This window comes from Cyclopterus lumpus, chromosome 22, assembly GCF_009769545.1.
Source record: "Cyclopterus lumpus isolate fCycLum1 chromosome 22, fCycLum1.pri, whole genome shotgun sequence".
Classification (NCBI taxonomy): Eukaryota; Metazoa; Chordata; class Actinopteri; order Perciformes; family Cyclopteridae; genus Cyclopterus; species Cyclopterus lumpus.
In genome coordinates, this window is record NC_046987.1 from 10,523,912 (window position 1) to 10,539,701 (window position 15,790).

The 15,790-nt window shown below is 42.6% G+C and overlaps 1 protein-coding gene across 1 annotated transcript in view; it reads left to right on the forward strand.

Moving 5' to 3' along the window:
- The window catches only part of eml5 (EMAP like 5), a 32,394-nt gene that overhangs the window by 15,110 nt on the left and 1,494 nt on the right, over window positions 1–15,790 (forward strand). Inside the window, 35 exon segments of the mRNA XM_034563508.1 lie at window positions 1,518–1,624; window positions 1,727–1,845; window positions 1,982–2,168; window positions 2,330–2,435; window positions 2,825–2,918; window positions 4,796–4,896; window positions 5,006–5,199; window positions 5,386–5,397; window positions 5,399–5,501; window positions 5,654–5,754; window positions 5,757–5,810; window positions 5,958–5,985; window positions 6,602–6,742; window positions 6,838–6,990; window positions 7,688–7,819; window positions 7,943–7,980; window positions 7,982–8,032; window positions 9,135–9,311; window positions 9,448–9,649; window positions 9,733–9,859; window positions 10,153–10,167; window positions 10,902–10,910; window positions 11,621–11,699; window positions 11,971–12,110; window positions 12,245–12,333; window positions 12,536–12,556; window positions 12,866–13,039; window positions 13,127–13,335; window positions 13,539–13,696; window positions 13,952–14,066; window positions 14,162–14,350; window positions 14,512–14,684; window positions 14,966–15,128; window positions 15,238–15,341; window positions 15,449–15,602. Of these exon segments, the coding sequence (XP_034419399.1) occupies window positions 1,518–1,624; window positions 1,727–1,845; window positions 1,982–2,168; window positions 2,330–2,435; window positions 2,825–2,918; window positions 4,796–4,896; window positions 5,006–5,199; window positions 5,386–5,397; window positions 5,399–5,501; window positions 5,654–5,754; window positions 5,757–5,810; window positions 5,958–5,985; window positions 6,602–6,742; window positions 6,838–6,990; window positions 7,688–7,819; window positions 7,943–7,980; window positions 7,982–8,032; window positions 9,135–9,311; window positions 9,448–9,649; window positions 9,733–9,859; window positions 10,153–10,167; window positions 10,902–10,910; window positions 11,621–11,699; window positions 11,971–12,110; window positions 12,245–12,333; window positions 12,536–12,556; window positions 12,866–13,039; window positions 13,127–13,335; window positions 13,539–13,696; window positions 13,952–14,066; window positions 14,162–14,350; window positions 14,512–14,684; window positions 14,966–15,128; window positions 15,238–15,341; window positions 15,449–15,602 (4,019 nt within the window).

Sequence of the window (15,790 nt, forward strand, 5' to 3'; positions counted from 1 at the left end):
AAAGAGGATTTACATTTAAGCTTCTGATCAATCCAATTAGGAATATAACAGTGTTTCATTTTTATGTAGCTTTGTATGGAGGCCAGTGACTTGCATTACTGATATTACTAATTTCTTAAAATCTGTGGCTCCTGCCAACAAAACACTATCAAATTAGCCTGAGTGGGAACCCTGATGGAAAGTTTGATGTCTACTTTAACTTCCTGAGTGGGGAACCCTGATGGAAAGTTTGATGTCTACTTTAACTTCCTTTTCACTGAGACTTCATTCAGAAAATAGGCCTACCAACACTGATAAAGCTCACTTATTGACACAAATAATAAAATGACAAGTTTGATAGACAAGACAACAACAAAGCAGGAGCTTTGGCATGGCATATTTTTAATTTCTTTACTTTGGACTGAGCCAGGTTAGATGTTTCCTCTTACTTCCAGTCTGTTTAGGCTAAGCTATATACTAGGCTAATCATCTCTCAGATTGCGCTCCATACTTAAAGGAATAGTTTGACATGTTGGGAAATATGTGTCGTCATTTTCTTGCCAAAAGTTTGATGAGAAGACTGATGTCACTCTTGTGTCTGTATATATAAAAATGAAGCTACCATTGGAAGCTTGTTATCTTTGCTGAGCACAAAGACTCGAAATAGGGGTAAACAACTAGCCCAACTCTGTCCAATGGAAACCAAATCAATCTAAAGCTCACTAATTAGTGTTAATCGTTATATCTTGTGTGTTTATTCCAGTTCCTCCCACGAAATAGAGACTTTTTTGTTTCCATTATTCATGCTAAGCTAAGCTAACCAGCTGTTGGCTGCAGCCACATATTTAACTCAGAGACATGAGAGTGGGATCAACCTCTCTAAAACGTTAAACTATTCCTTTTCTTCTTTCCCCTTTGCCTTTTAATTACAGTTTAGGGGTTGTATGAATGGCTGGCTGTTACATAATGTACTATACTGCTCCCACCAGCCTTCTGAAGTTAACGTGCTAAACCACCAGAGAGCAATGCACTAGATTGTTCCCTCCCTGTACTTTTTTCTCATGAACTACCAGTTCTGCAAAGCTCTGCAATGGAACAACCATCACATTAATTAAGACAAAACCAATAACAGTGAATGAAGCTAGGAAAGTAATAGTATTGCATTGTCATTCCCAAGTTTTTTTTGGAGACATTGCAGCTGTGCTTTCTGAAATTAAAGAACATATTAATTGCCTTTCTTTTTAATTTTCCTAATGGATCTTGAGAGTAGCCGCCCTTAGCTGCCAGTTCTGCTTATTGCCTTGTCTTGGCACGGCTTTACTGTGCTGCATCAGCATTTTTCTGTATTTGTGCGATGTCACTGTGAAGCACAACTGCCTGATAAATAGGAAATGTCACAGGATTATTAGATGATTGGCTTTTTACTTAAACTGGATGCAGGTAGTTGTCACTCTGTGTGCAGTGGGATATTCCTCTGATTTAGAGGCATGAAAGGATTTTACAGACAAGTCGTGACGCAACCTTGTTTCCGCCCGCAGAGACCTTGGCAGACTCTAACAGTGAAGAGTCGGACTCTGATCAGTCAGACGTACCCGAGATGGACTCCGAAATCGAGCAGGAGACTCAGCTTACGTATCGACGACAGGTTTGTGATTATATCAAACATGTTCCCCTTTTGAACATGGCTCCCTGAAAGTCGTATATTTGTTATTAAACAGAGAAGGTACACTTTTCTATGTCCATCCAGGTTTATAAAGAAGATCTACCTCAGCTCAAAGAGCAGTGCAAAGAGAAGCATCGAGCGACGGCCATGAAGAAGAAAGAGCGAGCACCGGGAAGTGGGGTGAAGCTGCACTTCATTCATGGGTACGTTTACTATGTAGCATTGGAACAGAGAATCTCTGAAAACGCTGATATTGTAAGATACATTTCAAGTAGGCAAGACATCTCATTTTGCATTCAAGCCCTTCAAATAGTATTTTTCTTCTTTTCTTGTTTGCAGCTACAGGGGTTATGATTGCAGAAGCAACCTGTTCTACACCCAGACCGGGGAGATAGTCTACCATGTCGCTGCCATTGGGGTTGTGTACAACAGACAGCAGAATACCCAACGTTTCTACATGGGCCATGATGATGACATCCTCTGTCTGGCTATCCATCCCCTCAAGGACTTTGTAGCAACAGGCCAAGTAGCTGCCAGCACTTCTGACATAAAATATTCAACATATCTTTTAATTTAGTTCTTGGCTCCTCAGAGATGAGCTGAGAGAGATTATTTGCAATATCAGAACCCAAATTATCTTGTGTAAATGGGATTGTGTACATACTTTGGATGCTGTTGTTTATCCAGGTCGGCAGAGATTCCTCCATCCACATATGGGACACAGAAACGTTAAAACCGATATCTGTGTTGAGGGGTTTCCACCAGCTTGGAGTGTGCGCTCTTGACTTCTCAGGTAACTCAATGGTGTTATAGTCACACTGCTTTTAAAACTCCTATCCAGACAGATTTTTCGAAAATTCTTCCAGGCAATCCTGCTTTTACAAGGGAGCAAAACACATCTTTCACACAATAAAGAAACCCACTTTACAAGCAACACTGAAAAAACAATATCTGCTGTCTTTAGGTCTCGGCAGTCTGACGGCATCAAGGTAGAGCTGTTCATCTCGCTTCCCTTAATTGGCCTTATAGACAGAGCCAGCGTGGTGATCTGTATGGCAGTGTCAGTGAATCGCCAGCCGTAGATTAAACCCTCTGTGCTGCTTTTATGTTTCAAACCAGGGCCAAACTTCACTGAACCAAAGCAGGAGCTGCCTCTGAATGGTTTTGGTTTTCCCTCCACAGCGGATGGCAAGCGGCTGGCCTCGGTGGGCCTGGACGACAATCACACCATTGTGCTGTGGGACTGGAGGAAGGGGGAGAAGCTCTCTGCCATGCGGTTAGTACAGCTAAATTACAGTGTTCATATGTCTGCAGCCTTTGCTGTCCCATCATCCAAAAAGATTTGACAAACCTTCCTGTTAATTCTAAAGATTGTTTGAGTGCTTTTAGTTTGAATTTGGACATTTATGGATGAGGTTTAAATTGAAGCCACTTTGCTGTGCAAAGCTTACACCATGATTGATGGTGAGGAAAGAGGGGGAATTACCTTTTAGATTAAAAGACGGCTCCGCTGCAACACTTAACTCTGACGGAGTCCGAATTATGATAGTAGGAGTTTGCCCCAAGGCCCCATCTGCAGATCTATAATTAAAGATAATTAATTTTCCATGGGCTCATCCTGGCAAGTTTGGGTGCTTAATATGTCAGATTTTAGTTTGACAAGGAAACGATACAAAGCAAATGGGTTGCAAAAACAATGAAGTGGTATTAAAGATAAATAGTGCGAACATCCTACGGGTTTGTCTGAATGGCCAAATCAAATTGGACAATAAAGATATTCAAAGTACATCAAACATAAAGGAAGACTTACTTGTGTCCAAGGCAACATAATCCAGAGCTAAGATGTGACCCATTGCCTGTACCGCTAAACAAAGATGCAAATGATCGCTGTGTGCATACATTGAACGTGATACATGCGACCAGATATGGGGCACCCACACCAGGCTTGTACATTTGATGATTACCTTACCAGACGATTACCTTACCAGACCTGAATTGCTGCAATGCATGAGAGGTGTTCACTCGTTCAGAACATATGATTTTCAATTCAAGATCAAATTATATAACCTGGAAACCAAAAGTATCTAACTTGAAAACATCCGCATCCTAAAATATCTTTGCTTTTGCTTTGTTGCTTGTCCTACTTGATGTTCATATTTAGTATCTACTCCACTGCTCCTGGCTAGTTTGGAGCAATGCATCGTGGGTTGCTCTCCTGCGTGTTGTGTGCCAGGCTCTCACTACAGCTCAGGGACAGCTTGGAGCTGCACTCGTGTCCTTTGCAGACCCTGGTGGGCAATGCAATGAGGCGGGAGGAAGGAAAATGGGACTGATGGAGCGTATAGCTTGTGTACCGTCTAGTCTTCAGCTGGGAGAGGAGGGGTGTTAGCACAAAGGGCAACGATTAGAGAAAAGTGTAAGGTATAATACATCGCAGAAACAGGACCTGACCCTCAATGTCCAATGCAATCAGAAGGAGAAACATTATTTATTTCTTTTGTGGGTTTGTAATACTTAGGATTACAGAGGGAAACAAAAAGGGAGCCTAAAAACTATTTCATTGTGTTTTTAAAATACAACAGAGAAAAGACAGCTCTCTAAGAGTGAGACTCTAGAAAATAGGAAACATTTATACAAGGTATACATTGTACAATACAACTATGCACAACACAAAAGGAAAATTATAAAGTAATATACAAATAAACAAATAGAATCCTCTAAAAACACACTGTGAAAGGAGTTGAAAGACAAAAACATGGACAACATCCAGATGGGAAGCTCTGTGGTCGCAACTTGTCAATCACAAGGTAGCCACGCCCTAAAGCATATCCTGCTTTATAATCTATTTTACACTAAATGGGACCATCATTTACTAAATGACCACCATGCTGTATTGAAGAAGACTTGAAACAAACGATTGAGACCATACACTCGTGTTTACAATGTTCACAAAGATAATAAATAAAGGGTGAAGTTTACAATCTCTGGCTTCTTTTTGCAACCAGAAGAGGCGTCCCCTGATAGCCACCAGAGATAATTCTAATTTAAGGCACTTCCACATTGGATTCACTTAGAGTCTACAGAAGTGTGAATGCTTAAAAAGAAATGATGAATGTAATGTTTTTCCTTTTTGTGATTGTAATTGATTTTCAGGGGAAGCAAGGAAAAGATATTCGTTGTCAAAATCAATCCCTACTTACCTGACAAGCTCATTACAGCCGGTGTGAAACACATGAAGTTTTGGCATAAGGCCGGTAAGACCCCTGTTTTTGTTTTTCGTGTTTGTTTTTGTTGAGCAGAGACTCTATAAAGCACAACTCTGGCTTAGCTGTGACACCATCTTACTGGGAGTTTCTCTTTCAGGCGGTGGTCTAATTGGGCGCAAGGGGAACATGGGAAAGACGGAGACAATGATGTGTGCTGTGTACGGCTGGTCGGAGGAGATGGTGTTTTCAGGCACATGCACGGGGGACATTTGCATCTGGAGGGACATGTCCTGATGAAGACTGTCAAGGCGCATGGACGGCCCTGTTTTCAGTGTGCACGCTCTGGAAAAGGTAACACAGGGAAAAAGGAAATCTTGTCACTGATCATTTTTATATAATAAAATCAATTAGGAACATTTGATAAGGAGTATATTTTTCTGTCTGTTTGTTCTAGCCATCTCTTTTTGTATCGGGTATACATGTCCATCTAGTTGGGTGTCATTGCAGCTTTAAATGTGCAATATATTGTCCGTGTAGGGATTTGTGAGCTGGGGGAAAGGATGGTATAGTAGCTCTGTGGGAACGACAACTTTTCGAGAGATGCCTCAAGACCTACGCCATCAAGCGAGCGGTCCTAGCTCCAGGCTCTAAAGGTAACCAAGTCATCCTGTTCTCAGTTGTCCTCCACTGTCCTTGGATCATTTGTTTTAGTTCCAGAGATGACATACAGCCATCCAATGCAAATCCAGTTAAAACATTCAATGCTTTTAGCTGAGATGAAGATTGCCTCCTGGTTCAAGCTAAGGTCTCTTTAATTTATTGGATCCTCAGGGTTGCTCTTTGGAGGACAACCCCTCCATACGTGCCATATCTCTGGGCCATGGCCACATCCTGGTAGGGCCCAATGAAACGGAGAGATCTTGGAGGTGGACAAGAGTGGGCCCATCACTCTGCTGGTCCAGGTAAGGGACACTGATAAGAACAACCCCCAAAAGCTGTGACAACTCTGATGATATACAGCACATCATATTCTACCGAAACCCACACAGTGTATTTATGTAATTTCTGCAATATGATGAGCTGATTGTATCTAAGATGACTTTTTCTAGTTTGTAAAGATTGAAGATGCTCTGAAGTGTAATTTTGTATTATACTGTAAAGAAGTAGCAGGAATGTTTCTTTAGTTGGAGTAATGCACCTACAACAAGGTGACATGGCTTTATGACTGCAAAAGTACTAAAGAAATATGTGTTGTGCTTTGGAAAACCGCTGCAGTAACAGATCCATTCTGTGGCTAACACATACAAACCTACAGCTTTGCCCTTCAGTCTGATTATAATATTTCTACTGTCTATTTTACACAGTAACTGAGAATCACCAAGGAGGTGGCTATAAACGGCGATGAATTATTGCTGCTTAATGGGAGAGTTTTAATTTAGTAAAGTGGTCCTGCAGCGTCTCAGAGTCTCCCCTGATAGAGGCAGACAGAGTGAATGCTATTGATTGCCTTTTTAAAATACACAATAAATTGAAATGTATTTTGTTATTTAACTGCTTGGACTAGTCTTACAGTATTGTTTAACTAATACAGTAGCCCTGTCAGTAATTAGGGGGGTGAATCGGTACACAGGGAAATTACAATATTCATGCATACATAATTTTTCTTTTTTTTGGCTCTTTTTTTAATTTTATTATCCAAGGATAAGTCGACTATCAACCCATTAAATAATGACTCTATTGTATGTGTTTGCAGGGTCACATGAAGGTGAAGTTTGGGGCCTGGCCACTCATCCCCATCTCCCCTCTCTGTGCCACCGTCAGTGATGATAAACCCTGCGCATATGGGACCTTTCACCCAGCCACTGCATGCTAGCTGTACGCAAGCTCAGAAAAGGTGGAGTCACTGCTCAAAACACTAACAGCCAAGTCTATTTTCTGACAGGGAGTACACTGGCCCTAGGGCTTCAACAACCACATTGTCCTCCCCAGGCGGCCGCTGCTGCTGCTTCTCCCCTGATGGCAAAGCTTTGGCGGTGGGCCTGAATGATGGCAGCTTCCTCATTGTGAACGCAGACACCCTGGAGGACCTGGTATCCTTCCACCACCGCAAGGACATCATCTCCGATATCAGATTCTCTCCAGGTCTGACGCTCACTTCTGCATTTCTTCACCTTGACAAAACTCCCATTGCATCCTGTCTGAGACGTAAATATGCCTCTGAAATCTGTGTGCCCTTCAAAGCATCTCAGTGTATGTAGGATGCAGAAGTTCAGCACGGATACATATTTTCCTTCCGCTGTGAGTGGGGGGAGATATTGCTGCAGGCCTGACCCAAATGAATGGCTTTCTGTAATAAGACCAGATAGAGACGCAGCAAAAGAGGAATGAGAAACAGTTTGGGGCAGACAAAGTGAGAACAAGAAACTCAACTTCCCTTTACACTTAAGTCCACAATGCAAGAGCTACTGTTTCTCAAGCCAAGTCCCAGATAACCTACACTGCTTAATAGTCCCTTTATAAAGCAGTGTAATTATTCATTATATTATTTATATTTATATGCCGACATAAGTTAAACGCTACAGTGTTTGGCAGGTATAACCTTCACCATGTTCATCTTCTTGGTTTAGTGTGTTGCTTTGACTTTGACTTGATGAAAGCACTATATGAAAAGTTAAGAGATTCCAAAAGGTATTGCATCAATCCTGAGGTGATCAAAACATGATCGTAATGGTCTGTGCTGAATGTCATGGCAACTCACCCACTGGTTGTAGATACCTTAAAGTCTGGGACAAAGAGACTGACCAACTGTCTGAGACTCATCCCTCTTGTGTTTGCTCAGGTACTGGGAAGTACCTTGCAGTCGCATCAGGAGACACTTTTGTGGATATTTACAATGTAATGAGCAGCAAGCGGGTTGGGGTGTGCAAAGGATGCCTCAACTACATCACCCATCTGGACTGGGACAAGAGAGGTAAACATGCTTCCTTAAATGCTCCGTAATTCCTTGCTAACGACTGCTCGCGATCAAAACTATGGATTAAAAATGTTTTTTTTTTTAAAAACAGTTAAACATCACGGCCCACTTTCATTCAAGGAAAACTACTCCAAGTCAACACAGCTGCTAAAGAGCATTTTTTTTTTTGAGGCTCCTCGTGGCAAGAGGCAGACCATCCCGTCCACAGAGGTAAGCAGAGAGAAGGCACGGGATCACAAGCGGTTATGGTCGCGCCGTTGGCACACAAATTCTCCTTCGGCATCAGAGGAGGCTCGAGGAAGGCCAGCGAAGCATTTGCACGGCCCACTTTTCACCAGTATCGTTCTAATTTTGGCAGTGGAAGTGGGATAGTGTTTAAGTTCCCCATAATACAGTGTGACATTCAGACACCTTGCGAGGCACACAGCGGAGGGAAGCATTAAGAAGATAAGGGTCAGAGATGATAGATGCTGCTAGATCGTGGTCTCGCTGTACCGATGTCCTCTCCTACCTTTGCTCGTTTGTCCCACCCCATCATGATACCTTCACTTTCCTATTTCCCTCCCACGCATTTCGCTCTTCTCTTGTGCACTTGTTCACAGGATGATTATCGACTGGTGGTTGGTTCTTCCTTCCTTCCTTCTTTCTTTTCTTCCCTCACTCCCTCCCTCTTACCTTTTGAAGGAATAGTTTGACATTGTGCTGAATCTTATCTGCAGGTGGTTACAAATGCAGTGGCAAGTCTTCTAATAAAAACAAAGAGAGAGACATTTATTCCAGTGTTGACTCTTTACATTGGGTGCCTGTAGATACCTGGAGATGCTCTTTGTGTTGACGCTCCTGAGTACATTTATAATTTATTGTTACATTTTTTTTGCTCTTGTGTTTGTTACTATCTTTTACATTACATTACATTATATGTCATTTAGCTGACGCTTTTATCCAAAGCGACTTACAATAAGTGCATTAAACCACAAGTCCAAACTCAGAACAACAAGAATCGAGAAAGTACAATTTCTTCAATAAAGGTAAACTACAAAGTGCTATCAGTAAGAGACATTTAAGTGCTACTAAAGTGCTACCACGGCTACCTATAGTGACGGAAGGTGTAGAGACTTTCTGCTGTCCTGATGTCAATGGGGAGCTCGTTCCACCAATGAGGAGCCAGCACAGCAAACAGTCGTGACTTTGTTGAGTGTTTAGCTCAAAGTGAAGGAGCTACAAGCCGATTGGCAGAAGCCGAGCAAAGTGTTTACAGTTACGGATTATATTGCGAAGTGCTTTTACAAAATCACTTACTCACTTGGCTCAGGTGGAGAAGATCGACTGGAGCACGTGGACGTGTGTCCTGGGAACGTCTGTCGAGGGCATCTGGCCTTTGATCAACGAGGTCACTGAGGTGACAGCCGCCTGCCTTAGTAACGACAGGAAGGTGCTAGCAACAGGAGATGACTTGGGATACGTCAAGCTCTTCAGATACCCTGTCAAGGTAAGACACAATGCATGATTCCTTGTATTAACTGGGTTAAGCGCCTCATGACTTACGGCTTCGGTTTATGCAAATGTTATGTTAATTTCTGTGTTAATGTCACAAGTCTTAAATAAATGTTGTCCCTCGTCCCCAGGGGAAGTATGCAAAGTTCAAACGCTATGTGGCCCACAGCACACATGTTACCAATGTGCGTTGGACCCATGACGACAGCCTCTTGGTGACAGTCGGTGGGGCTGACACGTGTCTCATGATCTGGGCCCACGAGCCCGAGGGCCACCGGGAGTTCAAACAGTGTGACAGTGAGGAGTCGGACATCGAGAGTGAGGACGATGGAGGTGAGAGATTAGCCTCCTTTTGAGGTTTTTATTCATCGAATGTTTCTGGTCCTAAAATCTGTATCATTCCTGTCCTTCACTAGGTTATGACAGCGATGTGACAAGGGAGAACGAGATCAACTACACCATCAAGGCCTTATCCACCAACATGCGACCCATGACGGGAGTGAAACCCCACCTGCAGCACAAGGAGCCCTCAGTGGACGAAAGGTTTCTGTCATTGAAGCTATGATGAAGCTTTGCAGATGGTCAGAGGGACGCTGCTGCGCGGACAGAAAATAACTGTTAGGAATAGGAAAGGCCCTAGTGCATAAAATAAGGCTTCTGCATCAAGATGAAACCAAACCGCCCTGATTCGGTCAACATATCTTTTCTTTTCCTGCGTGAAATTCCTGCCCTGTCCCTCCCCTTTTGAAATAACTCAGCCTTTTCTGCTCTTCTTCTTTCCTTTAATGGCTGTCCATCTGTCATTATCCTGCTTCGTTCTTTAATTCTACTTGAAGACAAGGGGTGGTCAGGTAAGCTCTAGTGTTCATGTATGTTGATTTTGGACAACAGGTTAAGCAGAGGGTATAAGTATGTACTATAAATACAGAGAAAACACCGTATCTGACTAAATCATGTCAAGACTCAAGACAGTATCAAGACATATCTTTCACAAATTCAGCAGTTTTAGTAATTCACTTTGATGCTCTTTTGGATGTTAATTCACTGCCAATGAGCTGCTGTTATGGTGGAAGGGCAAAGTGGGCTAACAATTAACTTAGGGTTTGAATTTAATTTACTTTAATCGATTTTAGTAGTCAGGAGAACAATATTGGAATTGGAAAGTTTTGATGAAAAGCCATAATTAACTTCACACATCAAACCAGAAGGAATATTAGAAATGTAAACATCTTCAGAAAGCCTCTTTTAGAGTGTTTTTAAAGAAATATTGTTTGTGTTCATCTGGTCCTGAACAGTGTTTCAAGCATTATCATATTTCCCATCATTATAATCCATCTCTAAGTGTGTCTCAGACTTTGGGTTCTTCAGGTTCATTGATTTCCAGATTAGTTTTTTTGACATCCACGCAGTTGTCATGGAAATGGACTGTAGTTGTCATGGTTACGCTATGGTGCTGACTCCTGTATTTTATGTCCTCAGTGGCTGAGGTGTTGCTTTTCGTCATGTGTGTCCGCCGGGCAGCAGTGAACGCTGTGAGAAACCTTCTTCTAATTCTAACTTTTTCTTTGTTATTGCTGCCATGAAGAGGGTCACGGTAAGTCGCTTACTTGATGTGATTACTCTATCAAGTACACACACAGCCTCATGTGGATATTTGTAGATTACATATAAAGCCACTGGTGTCTTGCTTCTCTTTCCACACCCTGCCTTGGCTGTAGAAGAAGGTCATGGTAATAGTTTGGACTTACAGTCTGCATTATCAATAGTTTTTTCATGCCATTGTGTTTAAAACATGCACTATAACGGTCTTATTAATTATACACACTGTTATTTAGCTGATTTTTGTGATAACTTTTCAGACCCTTATACTGCCAATATTTTAATTACATTGCATCGACTGAGTGCCGTTAGATGTGTGGGGGATGACAGACAAAGCTCCAGTTATATCATATTTCCTTTAACTTTTTTTCCCCCGCAATAGATGATTCTGAGCATTTCACTCTCTTTTGAAACGTTCCCACTCAGTCACCTTATTCAAACATAGTCCTTTCATTGCTTTGCTGGCAGAACAAACTCTGTACCACTTGTGATACAAGAAGCCTTGACATTTCAAAAAAATATTTTCTCACCTGTTTTGAAAAAAATAATCCCCCCTCAAGAATTGTAGCTCATAATTTATTTGTCTGCACATATGAGTAGAGGTTCATGAAATGTTTTCGCATAACAGTCATAGTAGCAAACAGTGTAATGTTATCATTATCATCAGCATCCCCAGCAGCTCCTTACCCCAGCTGTCTGTTTCAGGCCTCCTGTCAGCAGAGCGCTGCCACAGCCGGAGAAGCTGCAGACCAACAATGTTGGCAAAAAGAAGAGACCCATTGAGGTAAGAGGAACCTCACATCCACCAAAACAGATGGGGAACGTATTGTAAACGGAAGGAGTCTTATCTTGGTCAGAGCCTCAAAATATTAAAAATGTTGGTTTCTAATGTGATTATTCCTTCTGAAGATGCTGTGTGTTAGTACTCCGGTCCAGACTGCCTCTGTTGGGACTCTGGCGATGCTGTAATTGAGTAATGACGTACTCCTTCAGCCAGCAGCCGGCTCGGAGCATCTTAGTTGTCATGGCGTTGACCTTTTCTGAATCCCCCGCAGGACCTGGTGCTGGAGCTGGTGTTTGGTTACCGTGGCAATGACTGCCGCAATAACGTGCACTACCTGAACGAGGGGGCGGACATCATCTACCACACAGCCTCAGTTGGCATCGTGCTCAACTTGACAACTGTAAGTAGACGGTCCAGAAGACGCGTCACTAGTCGCGACCTGTAAAGAAAACATACATTTCATTTTGTGTCTGTGTGTGGTGTGTCTACGTGTATGTGTCTATGTGTATGTGTGTGTGTGTGTGTCTTCTTACAGCCTGCCAAAGTTTCTACGCAGAACACACTGATGACATTTTGTGCCTGACAATCAATCAACATCCCAAATTTCCCAACGTGGTGGCAACTGGCCAAGTAGGTATGTTTGTGAGAAGTTGACCTCCTGTGTCACCAGCCGCCTCTCTCCCTTGTATCCTGTGTTGTGCTTTGTGCAGAAATGATGTAATTATCTAAAAGTAGTTTTTGTCGATAGCAGAAAGCAGAATTGCTCAGAAAGTCACAAAAATGACAACAAATAATGTATTGGCTCTGTCAATTAATCCGATTTTCCTTTATTTCAGGTGATACTGGTGACATGTCAGGTAAGGACATTTCAAAATGAGTTGCAATGTCAATTAAGAAATGTGGTGTTAAAAACAATCTGTAGCGTTTCAACTCATTATATTCTATATACGTTAATGCCATCTAGTGGCCACTTGATTTGTGGTCTTTACCTCATGCAAACATTATTTTTATGAAGAATGTTTGGAAGCATTTTAGCTTTGTTTTTTTCACAGTTTTAGAGTTTTGTTCAATTAGAATGAAGAATTTGTAGAAAAACAATAATTCATTATTTTGCCAAAGGATTTACACATAAGTTGGACACACAATGTTCCTTCTCTGTCCCTCAGCCACATCTCCATCTATACATGTGTGGGACGCCATGACCAAACAGACGCTGTCGGTGCTACGTTGTTTCCACTCCGGTGGGGTTTGCTCCGTCAGCTTTAGTGCCACAGGAAAACTGCTACTGTCTGTGGGCCTGGACCCCGAACACACCGTCACCATCTGGAAGTGGCAAGAAGGTAAAACTAAATAATCTTCCCCTAAACTTTGACCTCATTCTGGAGATGAGAGATAATGCTTTCATTGTGCTCTATTTTGTTTTTCAGGTGCCAAAGTGGCCACCCGGGTAGGTCACACCCAGAGGATCTTTGTGGCTGAATTTCGTCCGGACTCTGACACACACTTTGTGTCTGTGGGGATCAAACATGTGCGTTTCTGGACGTTAGCTGGTCGAGCTTTGCTCAACAAAAAAGGTGTGCTGAGTTCCATAGAGGATGCCCGGATGCAGACCATGCTGTCTGTAGCATTTGGAGCTGTAAGTGACTTTCAACCAATATACATATCAAATCTTAAAATGTTTTGACTACATGTTACATTTGACATCATAATTTGACTGTACTAATATATAAAGGTCATCTTATCCAAAACTGTCTACTTAAATGTGCTGTGAATTGTTTTTGCATTGCTCGCTCTGCTCTCTTAGCCCACTAGATTAGTGCAGATTTGTTTTCTTTTCAGAATACCTTGACATTTACAGGTACCATAAGTGGGGATGTGTGTGTGTGGAAGGAACACATTCTAGTGAGAATTGTGGCCAAAGCTCATACGGGCCCTGTGTTCACCATGTACACCACACTGAGAGACGGCCTCATTGTCACCGGAGGCAAGGAAAGACCGTAAGTGCTGCTCTGTTCCATTAATGCACCATATTACATATCAGTAAGCTCACACTAGCAGGGTTGGGTGGCCTTGATACCAAATAATGGGAAACATCCCTTTGCTTTTACTAGTTTTGTATTAATTGTATGGATATGTGCAACAATGTACTTCCCCATATGAATGCAATACCATTACGACTAAAAACATATGAGAAGGAAATGCATACATATTTAAAGCCAAGGGATTAAATACATGTATGTGTTCCTCCACAGGTCCAAGGAGGGAGGTGCTCTGAAGCTTTGGGACCAGGAGCTGAAACGCTGCAGAGCGTTTCGATTAGAAACCGGACAGATCATAGACTGTGTTCGCTCTGTATGCAGAGGAAAGGTAGGTTACACTGAATATTGCACTTTAAATGATCCAGTGAATTGCAAACTTCATCAAGTGTATTTTGACATATATTTTACTGATTTCTGTGTCAGGGTAAAATCCTCGTGGGGACCAGGAATGCCGAGATTATTGAAGTAGGAGAGAAGAATGCAGCATGCAACATCTTGGTGAATGGACACATGGACGGACCCATCTGGGGCTTGGGCACCCATCCCTCCAGAGACGTATTCCTGTCTGCGGCAGAGGACGGCACTGTTCGTCTGTGGGACATCCCGGAGAAGGTCAGCCATGTTACCTCAGAACCACCTCGATTCTTCCCAATACTTTTGTACTTATACAAGATGTTGCTTTTATCAAGGGAAATTAAGATGGTTGTCCTCATTCACAAAATTACATTAATAACAATAATGTGCTGATCTTGCATGGCCTTGTGGGTAAACAGAAGATGCTGAATAAGGTGAACCTGGGCCACCCTGCACGCACCATCAGCTACAGTCCTGAGGGAGACATGGTGGCTATCGGCATGAAGAACGGAGAGTTCATCATCCTGCTGGTTGCCTCACTCAAAATCTGGGGGAAGAAAAGAGACCGGCGCTCTCCTATTCAGGATATCAGGTAATGATAGAAGAGTATGGCACTTTGCACACGGTACAGTTGAGTTCAAGGGGAAGGCCAATCCAGGCTCTCTAAAATATAGACCAACGAGGAAGGAAACATTCAAAAAACCTTTTTTATGGTTTATGTTTCAACCGCCATAGATCTTCTTCAGGGAATTTCACACTAACATTTTTTTTCTTTGGGGACTGAAATGGGTCAAACCCACTCCACACACTTCAAAGTAAATCTGACAGAACAGACATAGCCTACTTTTGAAACGCTTCATGTCTTCCTAACAGGTTCAGTCCAAATTCCCGTTACCTGGCCGTGGGCTCGACTGAGAGTGCTGTTGACTTCTACGACCTGACACTCGGACCGCAGCTGAACCGCATCAACTGCTGCAGGGACATTCCCAGCTTTGTGATGCAGATGGATTTTTCGGCTGACAGCGCTTATGTCCAGGTATAGACTGTGAGAGGGTTCATCAACTGTGAGCTGGTTCATCAACATGTTTGTCTCACATGCTAGCTGGCGGGCTGTATGATTCCTAACCTGCAATGTCTTGAAACAGATATCCACAGGTGCTTATAAACGGCTTGTGTACGAGGTGCCATCCGGGAAGCCGGTTACAGAGCAGTCCCATGTCGACAGGATTACCTGGGCCACCTGGACAAGGTGAGAGTCTGAGTGTTAAGGCCCACACATGCATGTTGGAGAGGTAATGGCCACATTTATAATTGTTCTCTCTCTCTCTCTCTCTCTCTCTCTCTCTCTGTATCCAGTGTCCTTGGGGACGAGGTCATAGGCATCTGGTCCCGCAACACTGACAAAGCAGACGCCACCTGTGCCTGTGTGTCCCACTCAGGCCTTAACATCGTCACCGGCGATGACTTTGGAATGGTGAAGCTCTTTGACTTTCCATGTCCGGAGAAGTTTGTAAGTATGATTGCATAATAGTATTATTCCTGTTTGGGACTTATCACGACATTAATATGTACCCCGTGCCATCTGTCTGATGATAAAAGTATTCATCTGCACCTTTCAGCTGGAATCTTAAAGTCACTGTGTGTATAATTGTTTCACTTTTCTTCAAACATATGCCATCAGAATAATGTTATATTCAT